Raw genomic sequence first — 14,832 nt, forward strand, 5'->3', positions numbered from 1 at the left:
TCCACGTTCCTTACAAAAGAATCACCAAATATTAGGGCTGTTTCAACATGATTCTCAGTGGGTGCATCACCTGAGTGGGGAGAATCGATTGGAAACCCTAACAGGAACAGGAGAGTGGTGTCACTTTGCTGAGCGAGTATGCTGCCGAGACGTCACGCAAACGCCCTGCTGCAGGGGCTCTAGAGCTGGAACCAAAGTGTGTGTGTTGCTCGCTGTTCTACCCGCATCAGAAACTGTATCTACCGGCTTCTGTTTCTCACTGACCTCCACCTGGGTTTGGATGCGGGTCTCTGACTCATTAACCTTCTCTGTCAGCCTGACTAATTCCTTACATTTTTCACATGTAAACCCCTCACTGCTTTTGAAAGAAGCTATAGTAAACATGTGGCATGTAATGCAGGAAGCAATAATATGAGGGAATGCCATGACTTACCACAATTGTTTGTTGTTGTTGGTTGTTCCTGAGCGGCGAGGGTTTGAGATCGATGTGAATCCCTCACGCATTGTTTGTTATGATTGTTCTTGATAAGCGGTGCTTTGAGATCGATGCAATAATCCGCGTAACACAGATGAGAAAACAGGTGTGTGCTGTAAAATGCACACAGTTTAATCGTGTTAAAAATAGAAAGCTGATGCACATGGAAAAATGCATGCAGTTGAATAGCTATAAGAGAATAATGCGGGGGAAAACCTGATACGCGCTGAAAAATGGCAGATTTTAAAGATTAAATGCTGAAAACAGATATTTAAGCGATGCTAAAAAAAAAAAAAAAAAAAAAAGCTAGTAGACTACAAACACAGACTCAAGCTAGGCGTCAGAAGCAACAGGAAGTGACCCCAAGAAAGAGTGGCAACGAGAATGCAGGGATCTTGAGATGTGTTTTTCAAAGTCTCAAACTACGTTTAACTTTACACAGCGTCCTAAAAACACAACGTTTATGACGAGGCACTTCAAAAGCGTCCGTCTGACACATGAGTACATAGACCAATGATTAAAAGTAACGCAGACATAAGTAGGTCAATAATAGGGTTCTGTTCAATTATTTGGAAAGAAACAAACATTATTTTGACTTCTAAAGCCACTTTTTGTATTGTCTAAATGCTTTAACCTCCTGAGACCCCTGCATGACTGCTGTGAGCATTTTTCCATTTCCTTTTTTGATTTGTAACTAGTAGCACTTAAAAAAATAAAAAAAAAATTCTAGAGCAAATAGTTGTCCTACAAATTGATGACCACATACGTGGTCAGCGAGACTACGTTGTGAAATTTTTAATAACACCAATCATTAGAATGTCAGATTTTTTTCATCAAATTATTTATGCTTCCAGGAGTGTTCATGTTTTTGAGACATTACAAACATTACAGCTCATTTTCTGTAAAGCTGAATAAATAATTCTGATTAAAAGTAATGCCCAGCATCATCCAATCACTGCCAACCATGTTAAAATAAAATGTAGCATTATACAATTCTGAATCTATGTACTGATTATCACTGTCCCATGTCTGCCAAACATGTTGAGTGGTCCAAATATCATCTGAAGCCTGAAACTGAACTTTTTCGGATTTAATGCACTTGGCTGCATAGAAAGCTATAGGATGCTCCCTTGCTCACTATTTAGTGAATGACTTAACCTCTAGTGTGCTGTCTGTCTGCAGTGGTCTCAGAACAATTTGAATTGCACCTTATTTTCATCCTTACTCTGTATATTTTTAATCTTTTGAATGAGCCTATTTATTCTTAATGTGAAAATACACAGTAAATATAGGAATGCATTTACTAATGTTAAATAATATAATCGTATTGTACAGTGATAACATAATAAAATGTAACAAAATGTGTATCAAATTGAAGTGAAATGACCCACAGTTGAAAGTTATTACATATTTTTTTAAATTCTAATTTTGAGAAAATGCGGTGCCAATTTCCACAGATGTGGACATCATATTTATAAGCGCGCTGACACATGAACAACCAAACAGGTTTCAATGAAATAACTTCGAGATTTCTAACCAGAAGCACTTTTGTTGGCGCTGCGTCCATAGGAGCACTTTACGGCATGTTGTTGTCACGTGACTCGGTGCGGCAGAAGTTAACCCTTTAAATGACAGTCTAGAGTCTTGTGAACAGTATTCAGTCGGTTTTTATGAATTTAAATTATGCGTTGCATATAGCGAAGCCAAAATACAACATCCACACATGTGGACATGGGGTTGCACAAGGTTAATTGTTTGCTACCACAATATACAGTATGCATATGATCTAATATATTTGAAATATCTGAAATGTAGAATGTATTACATATTTTATAATATTGAAATTATTATGGTATATACTAATTTAGCTTTATTAGGGGGCCTTTTTAGTAAATATTTATATATTTGATTAATTGCAATGAATTTGATTCATTAATCGGCAATTCATTGAAGATTTTCATTGCCTAGCAGCCCTAATTTACACATTTGTTCTGCTCAGGTTTCATTAGTGAGAGCCAATGAGTGTAAGACAATTATTACAGAAATGTTCCAAAAAAGTGAGGTCGTATTGTTTTACATAACACAGCTTTTGTTTCATGTAAGCCCTAGTATGTGTAACTTACCAGTGCAGAAAGAAAGAATTATGATGATATTAGCAATAAAGGTAAAGAAATGCTGAAATGCTCACAGTGATGTGATATTGGTTTAATGTAACATTCCTGAACTTTATTTTGTCAGGGTTGTCAATATGATAAAGCATCTCTTTTTTTTGTGTTTCCTCTTTAGGATCCAAACCCTTTATGTGCAAGATCTGTAACTTTGCTACTGCTCAGCTGGGTGATGCTCGTAACCACGTCAAGAGACATCTGGGCATGAGAGAGTACAAGTGTCACATCTGCGGGTGAGTTCACATGTACAGTGAGCACAGACATTATTGGATATTGCTAACACAGACAGTGCGGTTACGCGATGTTCAGTAGATCTGGACGCTTGTGTGAAGCTCTTCTGATAAGGATTAAATCATAATACAAACAACATCTTTACAGTAATCAGAGGTGGATAGACCACTTTATTAGTGTTTTTTTAATTCAATAAATGATAATGAATGTGTAGTTTATTCAGAGATTCATGCTTATTTGACTATATTACTTGTAATGACGTCACAACTCCGTTTGACTAATCACAAGGTGCCATTGTCTGAAAGTAACAAAACAGTGACTGCCTACTTTTTCAGCAGCCTTTGTTCTGGAAAGTAATGTGTGATCAATATAAGTGAAAAAAGTGTTTCTGGATATTAATTATCAGCACATCTCTTTGTAAACAGTATGAAGTCAGTTTTATTTGCTGTACTGGATTAACACTGCTTTACACAGCATCATGTAGTGTAAACATCACACAGATTTGATATATGGAAATGTTGTAAAGGGTTGAGTTATATAGAGCTAGCATGTGCAGTGATATTCTGCATGTGTGTTACAGATGGGCGTTTGTGATGAAGAAACATTTGAACACTCATCTACTAGGGAAACACGGACTGGGCCAACCCAAAGAGAGGTACTGAACTACACCACACACACAGACACACACACACGCACACACAACTTACTTGGCCTTATGTTTTGGGAACATTAGTGAAATTAAAACTATAAAAATTGTTACTTGTGATTTACTGATGAAAAAAGTCAAAAACTCATTTATCAGATATGAATTGACACGTGTTTGCATTACTATTGTAATACTGCACGAGTCTTTACCAAAAGTCTCAGCTTTCCATTGATAACAAACATTTGCATGTAGATGAGACATCTGGCATCTGTTGACTTTTGACGTGTGTTGTTTTGTTTGTGTCAGGAAGTTTGAGTGTGAGTTGTGCGAGCGGAACTTTAGTGAGAAATGGGCTCTAAATAATCACATGAAGCTGCACACGGGAGAAAAACCCTACAAGTGCAGCTGGCCCTCCTGTCATTACGCCTTCCTCACGCTTTCTGCAATGAAAGACCATCACAGAACACACACAGGTACACACTCCCCATCTCACAGTATCAGGATCGTGTCTATAAATGTTAGCGTCAATAACTACGTTTCCATCTAAGGATTTTTTGCACAAAAAAAAGGTTTAGCGCATCAAAATAAAGCTGATGGAAATGCATATTATCGATACAATTTCACAAGGATCAACATAATATTTTTCCATTTATCTTTAGCGCATAAATCCTGTGTTGACACGTCAAATGTTGTGGAAAAACTATTTTAGAAAAATGGCATTATCGCAAAAAAATTCAGTGTCACATGACAGAATTTACATCACATCTGTCCTCACAACAAAGAGCATAGCGGAGAGGATCACTTGGAGTGTTGAGGAAACTCGGGTTTTCCTCAAAGACAATGACACTAGCCTACCTTTATTCTTGATGGACGTTTTTTTTTTACTTTTTATGGACTGCGCATTTGCACGCTGGTAAAGATTACAGTGTCTTTTCCCAAAACGGCCAGTAAAAATAACTCATATTAATCCCGTGCAATTGACATGCTGGTAAAAAATAGTGAATCTGCACTGTCCAGCCTGTAAGCCCGTTATTTACGGTTGTTTAAATTATCCGCTTCTTTTTTATTGTATTGCAACAACAGAAGTTTTCAGAACAGAAAAACAAAAAGAGAAATAAAATTGAAAACAAAAGTGCCAAAATAATTAATGTACAGATAAAAACAGTCATTAGAGAGAAGGGATATAGATGAAGTAGTTAACTTAAATAAGAAAAAATAAATCATAAGTGTGCAGAGACGGGTAAATAAAGTCATAAACAACAGAGCTATGGGGTCAGATTATACCAAAAATTATATAAAGACACCAAAATTCATTCACCCATTCCAAAAAATTTTGTTATTGGAGTTTTAATGTAAATTCCAACATTTCTTTGAAAAAATGACTGCAGATAGCAGATAACGCTGGCTGTTGCATATGGACTAATGCATGTTTGTCAAGCATTTCATGCTATAAATTTTTTGTTTTTATTTACCTGTGTAAAAGAGAAAGAAGCGATCGTGATTTCTTTTGGTTGGAAAAATTAGAAAAGTAGCCTACACACAAAATTGTGTGATTTGAGCAGAGTAAAGAGGAGTGTTGAAGTTTTAATGTGTTTTTCAGACACCAAAGCCCCGCGTTTCACAACATATTTTCTGGAGGGACAAATAAAATTACATAATGTGAACGGACTATCCATATTTATAATTCAAGAATGTAATATAGCATTACAAGTTCACTATAAATGCCACCTGTTCTATTGTATTTGCCAGGTATTCCATTCAATTTCTTCTAATAATCCCAGATACAGACAAGCATACTTCATTTCGATGTCACCTTCTGACGTTTCTGACGATTGCAATTATGTGAAATTAAAATGACAGTAAGCTGGTCAATTTCAGTAAATTAAATCAATACTCTCTCCATTTTACACAAATCTGGGACGCAAAAGGTATACAATTTGTGATATACACAAAATTTATATGGAAATGCCTCAAGAACAGATTTCTTTTGCGCTAAACCAAAACTTTTTTTCAATTTTATCGGTAAAAGGCCATTTGAATGGAAATGAGCATGAGTCACCAAATTTCGCAAATATTTTTTTACGCATTTCCACTTTGCCGATAACAGAAAGGCACAAAAAGTAAATGGAAACTTGGTTATTAATTTGCATTATTAATAGATTTTGGTCAGATTATGAATTTAGGGACTATTTGCTCTGAGCTTCATCATGTTCTTCTGCTTAGAAATAATGTGACTATAGTTTCTGGTTAAATGTGTTTACAATGTGCCATAGTTGCCTTGTTCCTGAAACTCCACTTATAATTAGTGTTCAGAAGAAATTTTAGAGTCTGGACATTTTCAGAGGCAGGAGAAGAAATATTCTGAACATTACTTAAATTTGTCAAATGTAAATCAGTTCACTCACTGAAACATTAGCACCACCTTGAGGAGCAAATAGCATGCTTAATACGTATGTGTACATGTATCTGTGATACTGATAATTCACCAGTGCCACACAGAAAATCAACATTATATAGTAGTCAATTGTATGAATATACTCATTTGTCTTGTAAAAACAAAAAACAAAGAAATAGATATCCCGTGATAGTAAACTTATATAGATATGAAAATCATAAAAAATATAATTTATGGAAGCTAAAAAAAGTGACACTATTACATATCTCGGGTCTTTAATGACCCTATACTGTACACTTTTGGTAATTAAGCAATTATATATTTATATATATAATTATATTATAATATAATATATTTAGCAATTTTGTCATTTTCTTGTTTTTGTTACACTATTCAGAAGAGAAAGCTTGAGGAATACTAAAGAGGTGTGGGCAGAACTCCAAAAAATTTATGAGGTACATGGGGTGGAATTAGGTCCTGGGTCACTAAAGACCCAAGGTATGCATTAAAGGGTTACATACAGTACTGTGCAAAAGTTTTAGGCACTTGTGAAAAATGTTGCATAGTGAGAATGTCTTCAAATATAATGACATAAATAGTTTTCATTTATCAGTTAAAATCATACAAAGTCCAGTAAAAATAAAAAAAGCTAAATCAATATTCAGAGTGGCCACCTTTGCCTTTAAAACAGCACCAATTCTCCTAGGTACACCTGGACACTTCTTGGAGAATTTGCCACAGTTCTTCTATCTATTTAGTCTGTCTCAATCACTTCGATCTCTTTATGTAATCTCAGACAGACTCAATGTTCAGTGGGGGAGGTCTGTGGGGGCCATGACACCTGTTGCAGGGCTCCCTGTTCTTCTATACTAATCTTTTCTATTTGTAAAAGTAATGTTTGGGAGTCTTACATTTATATTTCCTATTGACACACTAAAGCTGAAGATTTAAATAACCATCTTAAGACAAATGCTTTTGTGAAGCATCTTATGTGCCTAAGACTTTTGCAAAGTACTGTATATTTAATTTGTTATTCAGGAGATGAGTGTACATTTGGAAAGAAAAAAATATATTTAGACTCAAATGTCAGCTAATTAAAAATTGGAAGTCAGTCATGTTAATGCCAAAAACGTGATTTATTATTTTAATAAATTGACAGCCTTAAAAATTAGAAATAACTGTCTTTCCATTAATAAATCTCTGCATGTAAGTGTGCTGAATGTTGTTACTTGAAACGGCTGAGTAAGTAGAACGTGGAAGCAGTTGTGCAAGTAGTACATCCACATGTTTACATAGGATGAGGGAGCACTGAAACCAAACACCCCACCATTGCTGGTCACAAACATATGCTGTGTTTTGAATGCTGGTCCACAAGTAAATGTGTGCGTGTGTGTGTGTGCGTGTGTGTTTTTCCTCTTTCAGGAGAAAAGTCTTTCCTGTGTGATCTTTGTGGGTTTGCTGGAGGCACTCGTCACGCCCTCACCAAACACCGGCGCCAGCACACAGGTGCACACGCGTGCTCATGTTTACAAGAATCGTCCAGTGTTTGTCATGACTTCTAATGCCTTAGCTCTGTCTGCTGCAGGTGAACGGCCCTTCAAGTGTCAGATGTGTAACTTTGCCTCCACCACACAGTCTCACTTGACACGTCACAAGCGTGTGCACACGGGCGAGAAGCCCTACCGCTGCCCCTGGTGTGATTACAGGTCAGTGATTTGAGTGCAGGGCTGCAGTGTTCTTCAGTTTCTTCTGTGTTTTTTTTATACAGTAGGGAGTCACAATGCAATTGTAAAAATGATTTTTTTTTTGTGTATGGATGTAGAATCATTTGAGAAAGAATCAACATTAATCTGTGAATGAATTTTTCCTGCAGCACTTCTGCTTGGTTCAAGAGAGAATTTTCTCTATCTCTCACTCTACCTCAGATACATTTTTGTGTGTAATTTCATCAAATGTTCATCCTCATTTATGTTTTGTCTATTCCTCTCTCAGATCAAACTGTGCAGAGAACATTCGTAAACACATCCTGCACACGGGCAAACACGAGGGGGTGAAGATGTATAACTGCCCCAAGTGCAACTACGCCACCAATGCTCCCATGGACTTCAGAAACCATCTGAAAGAGACACACACCGACATCGAGAACCCAGACTTGGCCTACCTGCACGCTGGTACTCATACACAACATACATACAGACCTCTCATTGGTTAAATCTACAGTAGAAGAGTTTCTCTGCCAAGCGAGACATGATGTGTCCTGATTTGGATAAAAGACTGAATTCCCATCAGTGGCACATGTAATGAAATGAGGATGTAAAAACTACTGTATGAAGGCATGTGGATTTATGAAAGACTATGTAACTAATGTAAACAATTGTAGGTCACAGTAAGAACACTTTTCTTACTTGCAGTTTAAAGTGTTAAAAAAGAAATGTGTACACATAAATGCACTTCTGCATTCCACACAGATCCTCATAAGCGTGCCTGCATATAACCCGTGGCCCTAGAACTCCACAGAAAATTCTGTAGTCTTTTACAAAGTGCTACACACTCACCACTTCATGTTTATTAAATACTTTGGTTAATTTGATCATGATTTTAGCCACCAATAAGAGTGTAGTATTTTCAACTCCTATGAAGACATTTTACTGTGTTTATAACCATTCTGCAGAATTCCATAGATTTTCCACAAAAAAAAAAGAAAGTCTGCAGATTGTGTCTGGGCCTGCTCATTACCCAACTGTGATGATGTCTCTGCCTATCATGATGTTGCTTAACCTCTCATTTAAATTATAATTAAATAATAAGTCATATAGTTATTCTATCCTGTGTGTTTGTCTGGCAGACATCAGCTGTGTGTTTCATTACATTAACATTCAGGGAGCTTTCCTAGCAAGATACTCACACATGCTGAATGGGATTTTTGTTGCTTTTGGACATCTGAGCTGATATTCTGTTGTTTCTGTTTCCTGCATTATTTAGCCGATATATCGCTCATAATACATTAACACTGAGCTACAGTATTAGGACTGCCCTTATAATCATATATCAGGATATCACAATACTATTTCTCACTATTTCTATATTTCTCAGTATTCTAGAGATACTTTAGATCCCTGTATCAATATTTGTTTCATGTGTGCAACTGTGCATTAATATTATTTCCTACAGTTCAATTAATGAAGAAGCAGTTCATCTAAATTGTCATAATATTTGACTATGAAAGTGGCTTTTCTCAGTGCAGTCAGAGCCGTTTTTTGTGAAGCATCATACTGGACAAAAGTGTAGTCAACCATATGCATTTACCGCCAGTCTCAATTTCAGTCTCTCTCATGTAGTTTCACTTTCGCTTTCTTTAAAGTTTAAACAGTGGAGCAATGGAAAAAGATCATGTAGTCTGGTGAGTCCAGATTTACCCTATTCCAAAGCGATGGTGCGTCAGGGTAAGAAGGGAAGCGCACAAAGCGATGAACCCATCATGCATAGTGCCCACTGTACAAGCCTCTGGAGGCAGTGTTATGATCTGGGGTTGCTTCAATTGGTCAGGTTTAGGCTCAGCAACATTATGCTGCAATAAAATGAAGTCAGCTGACTACCTGAATGTACTGAATGACCAGGTTATCCCATCAATGGATTTTTCTTCCCTGACGGCACAGGCATATTCCAGGACAACAATGTCAAGATTCATCGTGCTCAAATTGTGAAAGAGTGGTTCAGGGAGCATGAGGAATCATTTTCACACATGAATTGGTCACCACAGAGTCCTGAACGTAACCCCATTGAAAGTCTTTGAGATGTGCTAGAGAACATTACACGGAGTGATTCGACTCTCCCGTCATAAATACAAAATCTCAGCCAAAAATTAATACAACTCTGGACGGAAATAAATGTTGTGATGTTGCATAAGGTTGTCGAAACAATGCCACGACGAATGTGTGTCGTAATCAAAGCTAAAGGCGGTCCAATGAATATATTAGAGTATGCAACATTTTTTTTGGCCAGGCAGTGTATATTACCTAATGTAAATGCATACAACTTGAAATGTTTAAAATGTATTAGAAAGAAATTAACACTGACCAAGATTAATAAATGCTGTAAACTTATTTTTTTTTTTTTTTATGTTAGCAATTCTATAAACTAATGTAAAGTTATAAAATCTTATTGTAAAGTGTTTTTGAACACTATTTACGTAATACTGTTGGTCAGCTCATCGCTGCTGGCAGAGGCAAGCAACAGTGTAAACAGGATGTTATCTCCTACTGCTGATAGACCACTCTCCTCTCTTTATTTATTTGTAAACACACTCATGCTAGTCTTGGCCAAGTCTCTAACAATTCTCAGGAAGTTTCCCCTCACAGCAACAATAACTAAGCGAAAGTCACTAAAGCTCCGCTTACTACACAACCTAGTGTAGTAGTTGAAGAGGATCATTCCGGTTTAATGCCATAATCAGATTGATAACAGTTTTCATCTGAGGGCACTGTTTTGCTACTGTTGTAGCAACTCTGAGAAGACACACCGCCGCTTTTTTGCTCTGTGACGGTCTCAGCAGTACAACAGTATCTTTGGAGGGCAGGGTTTTGAAAAGAGGGGGCGTGTCTTAATCAGTGTCTATATTTTCTCCATTGTCGTGTGAAAGATAAATTCAGCACTACAGGTTTCTCTCTTACATTGACTTGTTAGGCGGCGCACACTTCTGCTGTCACAGAAGTGCAACAGACCTACTTTTTCATGTTTTAAATGTATTTTACTTAATTATTTAAGAAATATGTGTAACTCAAGTAATGTACTTAAAAGTAATTGATTGAAAGCCAGTTAATATAAACTAATTACAATAATTTAAATGTATTGTGTTACACAATATTCTGTATTACAGTAATTCATTAATTGTTATCAGATTAACCCAACACTGACTGTGATGCATCGCAGTGTATTGAATCATGACATACAGTTGAAGTCAGAAGTTTACATACACCTTAGCCAAATACATTTAAACTCAGTTTTTCACAATTCCTGACATTTAATCGTAGAAAACATTCCCTGTCTTAGGTTAGTTAGGATCACTACTTTATTTTAAGAATGTGAAATGTCAGAATAATAGTAGAGACAATGATTTATTTCAGCTTTTATTTCTTTCATCACATTCCCAGTGGGTCAGATGTTTACATACAATGTTAGTATTTGGTTGCATTGCCTTTAAATTGTTTAACTTGGGTCAAACGTTTTGGGTAGCCATAAGCTTCTCACAATAAGTTGCTGGAATTTTGGACCATTCCTCCAGATAGAACTGGTGTAACTGAGTCAGGTTTGTAGGCCTCCTTGCTCGCACGTGCTTTTTCAGTTCTGCCCACAAATTTTATATCAGATTGAGAGATCAGGGCTTTGTGATGGTCACTCCAATACCTTGACTTTGTTGTCCTTAAGCCATTTTGCCACAACTTTGGAGGTATGCTTGGGGTCATTGTCCATTTGGAAGACCCATTTGCGACCGAGCTTTAACTTCCTGGCTGATGTCTTGAGATGTTGCTTCAATATATCCACATCAGTTTCCTTCCTCATGATGCCATCTATTTTGTGAAGTGCACCATTCCCTCCTGCAGCAAAGCACCCCCACAACATGATGCTGCCACCCCCAAGCTTCACGGTTGGGATGGTGTTCTTCGGCTTGCAAGCCTCACCCTTTATCCTCCAAACATAACGATGGTTATTATGGCCAAACAGTTATATTTTTGTTTCATTAGACCAGAGGACATTTCTCCAAAAGTAAGAACTTTGTCCCTATGTGCACTTGCAAACTGTAGTCTGGCTTTTTTATGGCAGTTTTGGAGCAGTGACTTCTTCCTTGCTGAGCAGCCTTTCAGGTTATGTCGATATAGGACTCGTTTTTCTATGGATATAGATACTTGTCTACCTGTTTCCTCCAGCATCTTCACAAGGTCATTTGCTGCTGTTCTGGGATTGATTTGCACTTTTCGCACCAAACTACGTTCATCTCTAGGAGACAGGATGCATCTCCTTCCTGAGCGGTATGATGGCTGCGTGGTCCCATGGTGTTTATACTTGCGTACTGTTGTTTGTACAGATGAACATGGTACCTTCAGGCGTTTGGAAATTGCTCCCAAGGATGAACCAGACTTGTGGAGGTCCACACATTTTTTTTCTGAGGCCTTGGCTGATTTCTTTTGATTTTCCCATGATGTCAAGCAAAGAGGTACTGAGTTTGAAGGTACGCCTTAAAATACATCCACAGGTACACCTGTGAATTTTCCAAGCTGCTTAAAGGCACAGTTAACTTAGTGTATGTAAACTTTTGACCCATTGGAATTGTGATATAGTCAATTAAAAGTGAAACAATCTGTCTGTTATCAATTGCTGGAAAAATTACTTGTGTCATGCACAAAGTAGATGTCCTAAACGACCTGCCAAAACTATAGTTTGCTAATTAAATCTATGGAGTGGTTAAAAAATGAGTTTTAATGAAGTCAACCTAAGTGTTTGTAAACTTCTGTCTTCAACTGTATGTATTATCATGTTTAATGTATGATGAGGAAGCTAGTGATACCCATTCCTAGAATACGTTTAATGATCTTATATGTCTCTCGCTTTCTCTTCTCTCCTGTGTTTGTGGCAGGAATTATGTCCAAATCATTCGAGTGTCGTCTAAAAGGACAGGGCGCAGCATTCGTGCAGTCAGAGGCGGCATTTGCGCCTGACGAGAGTAAACTAACTTCAGAGGCCGTTCAGCAGGTCATTATCATTCAGGGTTACGACGGGGAGGAGGTGGCCATCAATCACGCACTGGAAGAGTCGGCCGCTGCCACGCTACAGACCCTCGCCATGTCCAGCCACTTGGCCGAAGTGCTGCACATCACAGAGGACGGACAGCTGATTGCATCTGGCCGGGAGGTGTCTTCAGTCGAGGCCCAGCTGTCGGGGGGGCAGATCCAGATCCCTGGGACCTCCACTCGCTATGTGCTGGTCGAGTCGTCCGGGGAGACGACGCTCGTGGAGCAGAGGACTGTAGAAGAAGCCAGACAGGAAGGGGTGGAGCCTGGCAACACTGTCTCTGAGTCCTCCTCGGCTCTCGATGCATTGCTTTGTGCTGTTACAGAGTTGGGCCAACAGAGCGGCACTACAGAAGGCGAGATCACCACGGTGTCAGAACACTTGCCGGACGAGGAGTGTGGAGACGGGTCCTCCCAGACTGACTCACAGAATGAAGGGCAGGTGTATGAAGAGGGAGTGGAGTCAGTGGGCATGGTCACTCAGATTATGGGTTCCCCTCATGAGCACACATCTGAGGAGATGCAGGAGGTGTTGCAGTTTGCAGCCAGTCAGCTGATGATGAAGGAGGGGCTTACGCAGGTCATCGTTAATGATGAGGGAACACATTACATTGTCACCCAGCTGGACGGCTCCACGCTGCAGGTAGAGGGTGCTGTCGAGGAGCCAACCACAGAGGAGACAATAGTGTACTCCCAAATCAGTCCAGAGTGACAAAGAGAGAGAGACGAGATGCTTTTGAGGTTTATTTGTGTCTCTCTGTCCTTGTAAAACTCAGTCACTTCCTGTGACATCACACACACAAGCGAGCTCATTGGGATGGTTTGCTTTTGCTGCAAACATACTTTTTTATATCAGTACATTTGTCTTGTTTTCCAGTAAAAATATTTAAACAAGAGAAGTTGCATATTAAGATATTAATAATATTTCAGAGTTTAGAATTTTATATTTCATATTATATATCTTGAATTAAGTTTATTTTTCTTACCCCACTGGCAAAGTTTGCATTGTTTTAATCATAAATGTAACTTAATTTAGCTTAGGCTTAGTTAAACTTAGGCTTAGTAAGCTTTAAAAATACCAGTTGGGTAAGAAAGATAAAATTCAAGATACATTCTCTGAAAATAAGTCTTACCTTACAGAATTGTTCTTCTCAAGTAAATTATTTAAAAAAAAAAAAAATCTTATTTTACAGATGTTTAGATATGTTTACTGGAAAACAAGACAAATGTACTGAATAAGAAAATAATTTTGGCTGTGTTGGTGCTAAAAACATTCAACATACAACAGCCACATGCTTGTGACATGAACCTCCCTTTAGTGCTGATTTGTCTTTTTCAGCTTTGATTTATTTGTAGAAATGCAGCATATAGTTTTCTGATGCCACTAAAGATGTTCACATTGGAACAACTAAAAACTTATTTAAAGATTTATAGCATTTTAAGGATATGATCTGTAGATGCTTAGATGTTCAACATACACCTTCTGCTTGATTCCCTTATATATGATTGATGATATTTCATTTGTGAAATACATTTTCTTGTGCTACATGTGAATTGAGAGCTCAAGACAATTTTAAACAATGTTCACACAACCTTGAAGATCCTTTCGCACTCAAACTGTTTAGTGAAAAAAAAAATCAATTTAAGGTTGAAATATAACATTATTTAAAACCTACTTGAGAAAAAAAAAATAGATTTACAGAATGTGTTTGAATGTACTTCTGAATTTACCTCCTATTAAATGTACAATTGAACAGTTTTCATTTGAGAGTTTGACTGCAGCTGGAGGGTTTTGGGTTGTTTTTTGTTTGTGAATTGTTTCTTATCCTGTTCATCGTCATTTCTAATTAAAGAACATGATCGGTTTATTAAGACATGTGTTTGTTTCAAAAACATTGTTAAATATGTTGTCACAGGTATGTACTATTAATAAAACTTCACATGAAATACACTCACTTAACACTTTATTAGGAACACCTGTATACCTACCTGATTATCTAATCAGCCTATCGTGTGGCAGCTGTGCAATGCATAAAATCATGCAGATATGGGTCAGGAGCTTCAGTTAATGTTCACATCAACCATCAGAAGGTGGAAAAAAATTTAATCTCTGTGATTTCGACCACTGCATG

At 37.6% G+C, this 14,832-nt stretch overlaps 1 protein-coding gene across 3 annotated transcripts in view; it reads left to right on the plus strand.

The window, feature by feature from the left end:
* The window catches only part of znf407 (zinc finger protein 407), a 32,685-nt gene extending 18,113 nt beyond the window's left edge, over positions 1-14,572 (plus strand). Inside the window, exons 3-10 of one of the 3 annotated variants that reach the window (XM_051720607.1) lie at positions 2,762-2,876; positions 3,455-3,529; positions 3,827-3,993; positions 7,338-7,421; positions 7,501-7,621; positions 7,908-8,086; positions 11,998-12,126; positions 12,547-12,690. In XM_051720607.1, coding sequence (XP_051576567.1) covers positions 2,762-2,876; positions 3,455-3,529; positions 3,827-3,993; positions 7,338-7,421; positions 7,501-7,621; positions 7,908-8,086; positions 11,998-12,101 — 845 coding nt within the window. In that variant the 3' untranslated portion in view covers positions 12,102-12,126; positions 12,547-12,690. Of the gene's footprint in view, positions 1-2,761; positions 2,877-3,454; positions 3,530-3,826; positions 3,994-7,337; positions 7,422-7,500; positions 7,622-7,907; positions 8,087-11,997; positions 12,142-12,546 lie in introns of all 3 variants that reach the window. The other 2 variants (XM_051720606.1, XM_051720605.1) reach the window with 2 other exon arrangements.
* The last annotated feature ends 260 nt before the right edge of the window (positions 14,573-14,832 follow it).

Source organism: Myxocyprinus asiaticus, chromosome 16 (genome assembly GCF_019703515.2).
Source record: "Myxocyprinus asiaticus isolate MX2 ecotype Aquarium Trade chromosome 16, UBuf_Myxa_2, whole genome shotgun sequence".
Lineage (NCBI taxonomy): Eukaryota > Metazoa > Chordata > Actinopteri > Cypriniformes > Catostomidae > Myxocyprinus > Myxocyprinus asiaticus.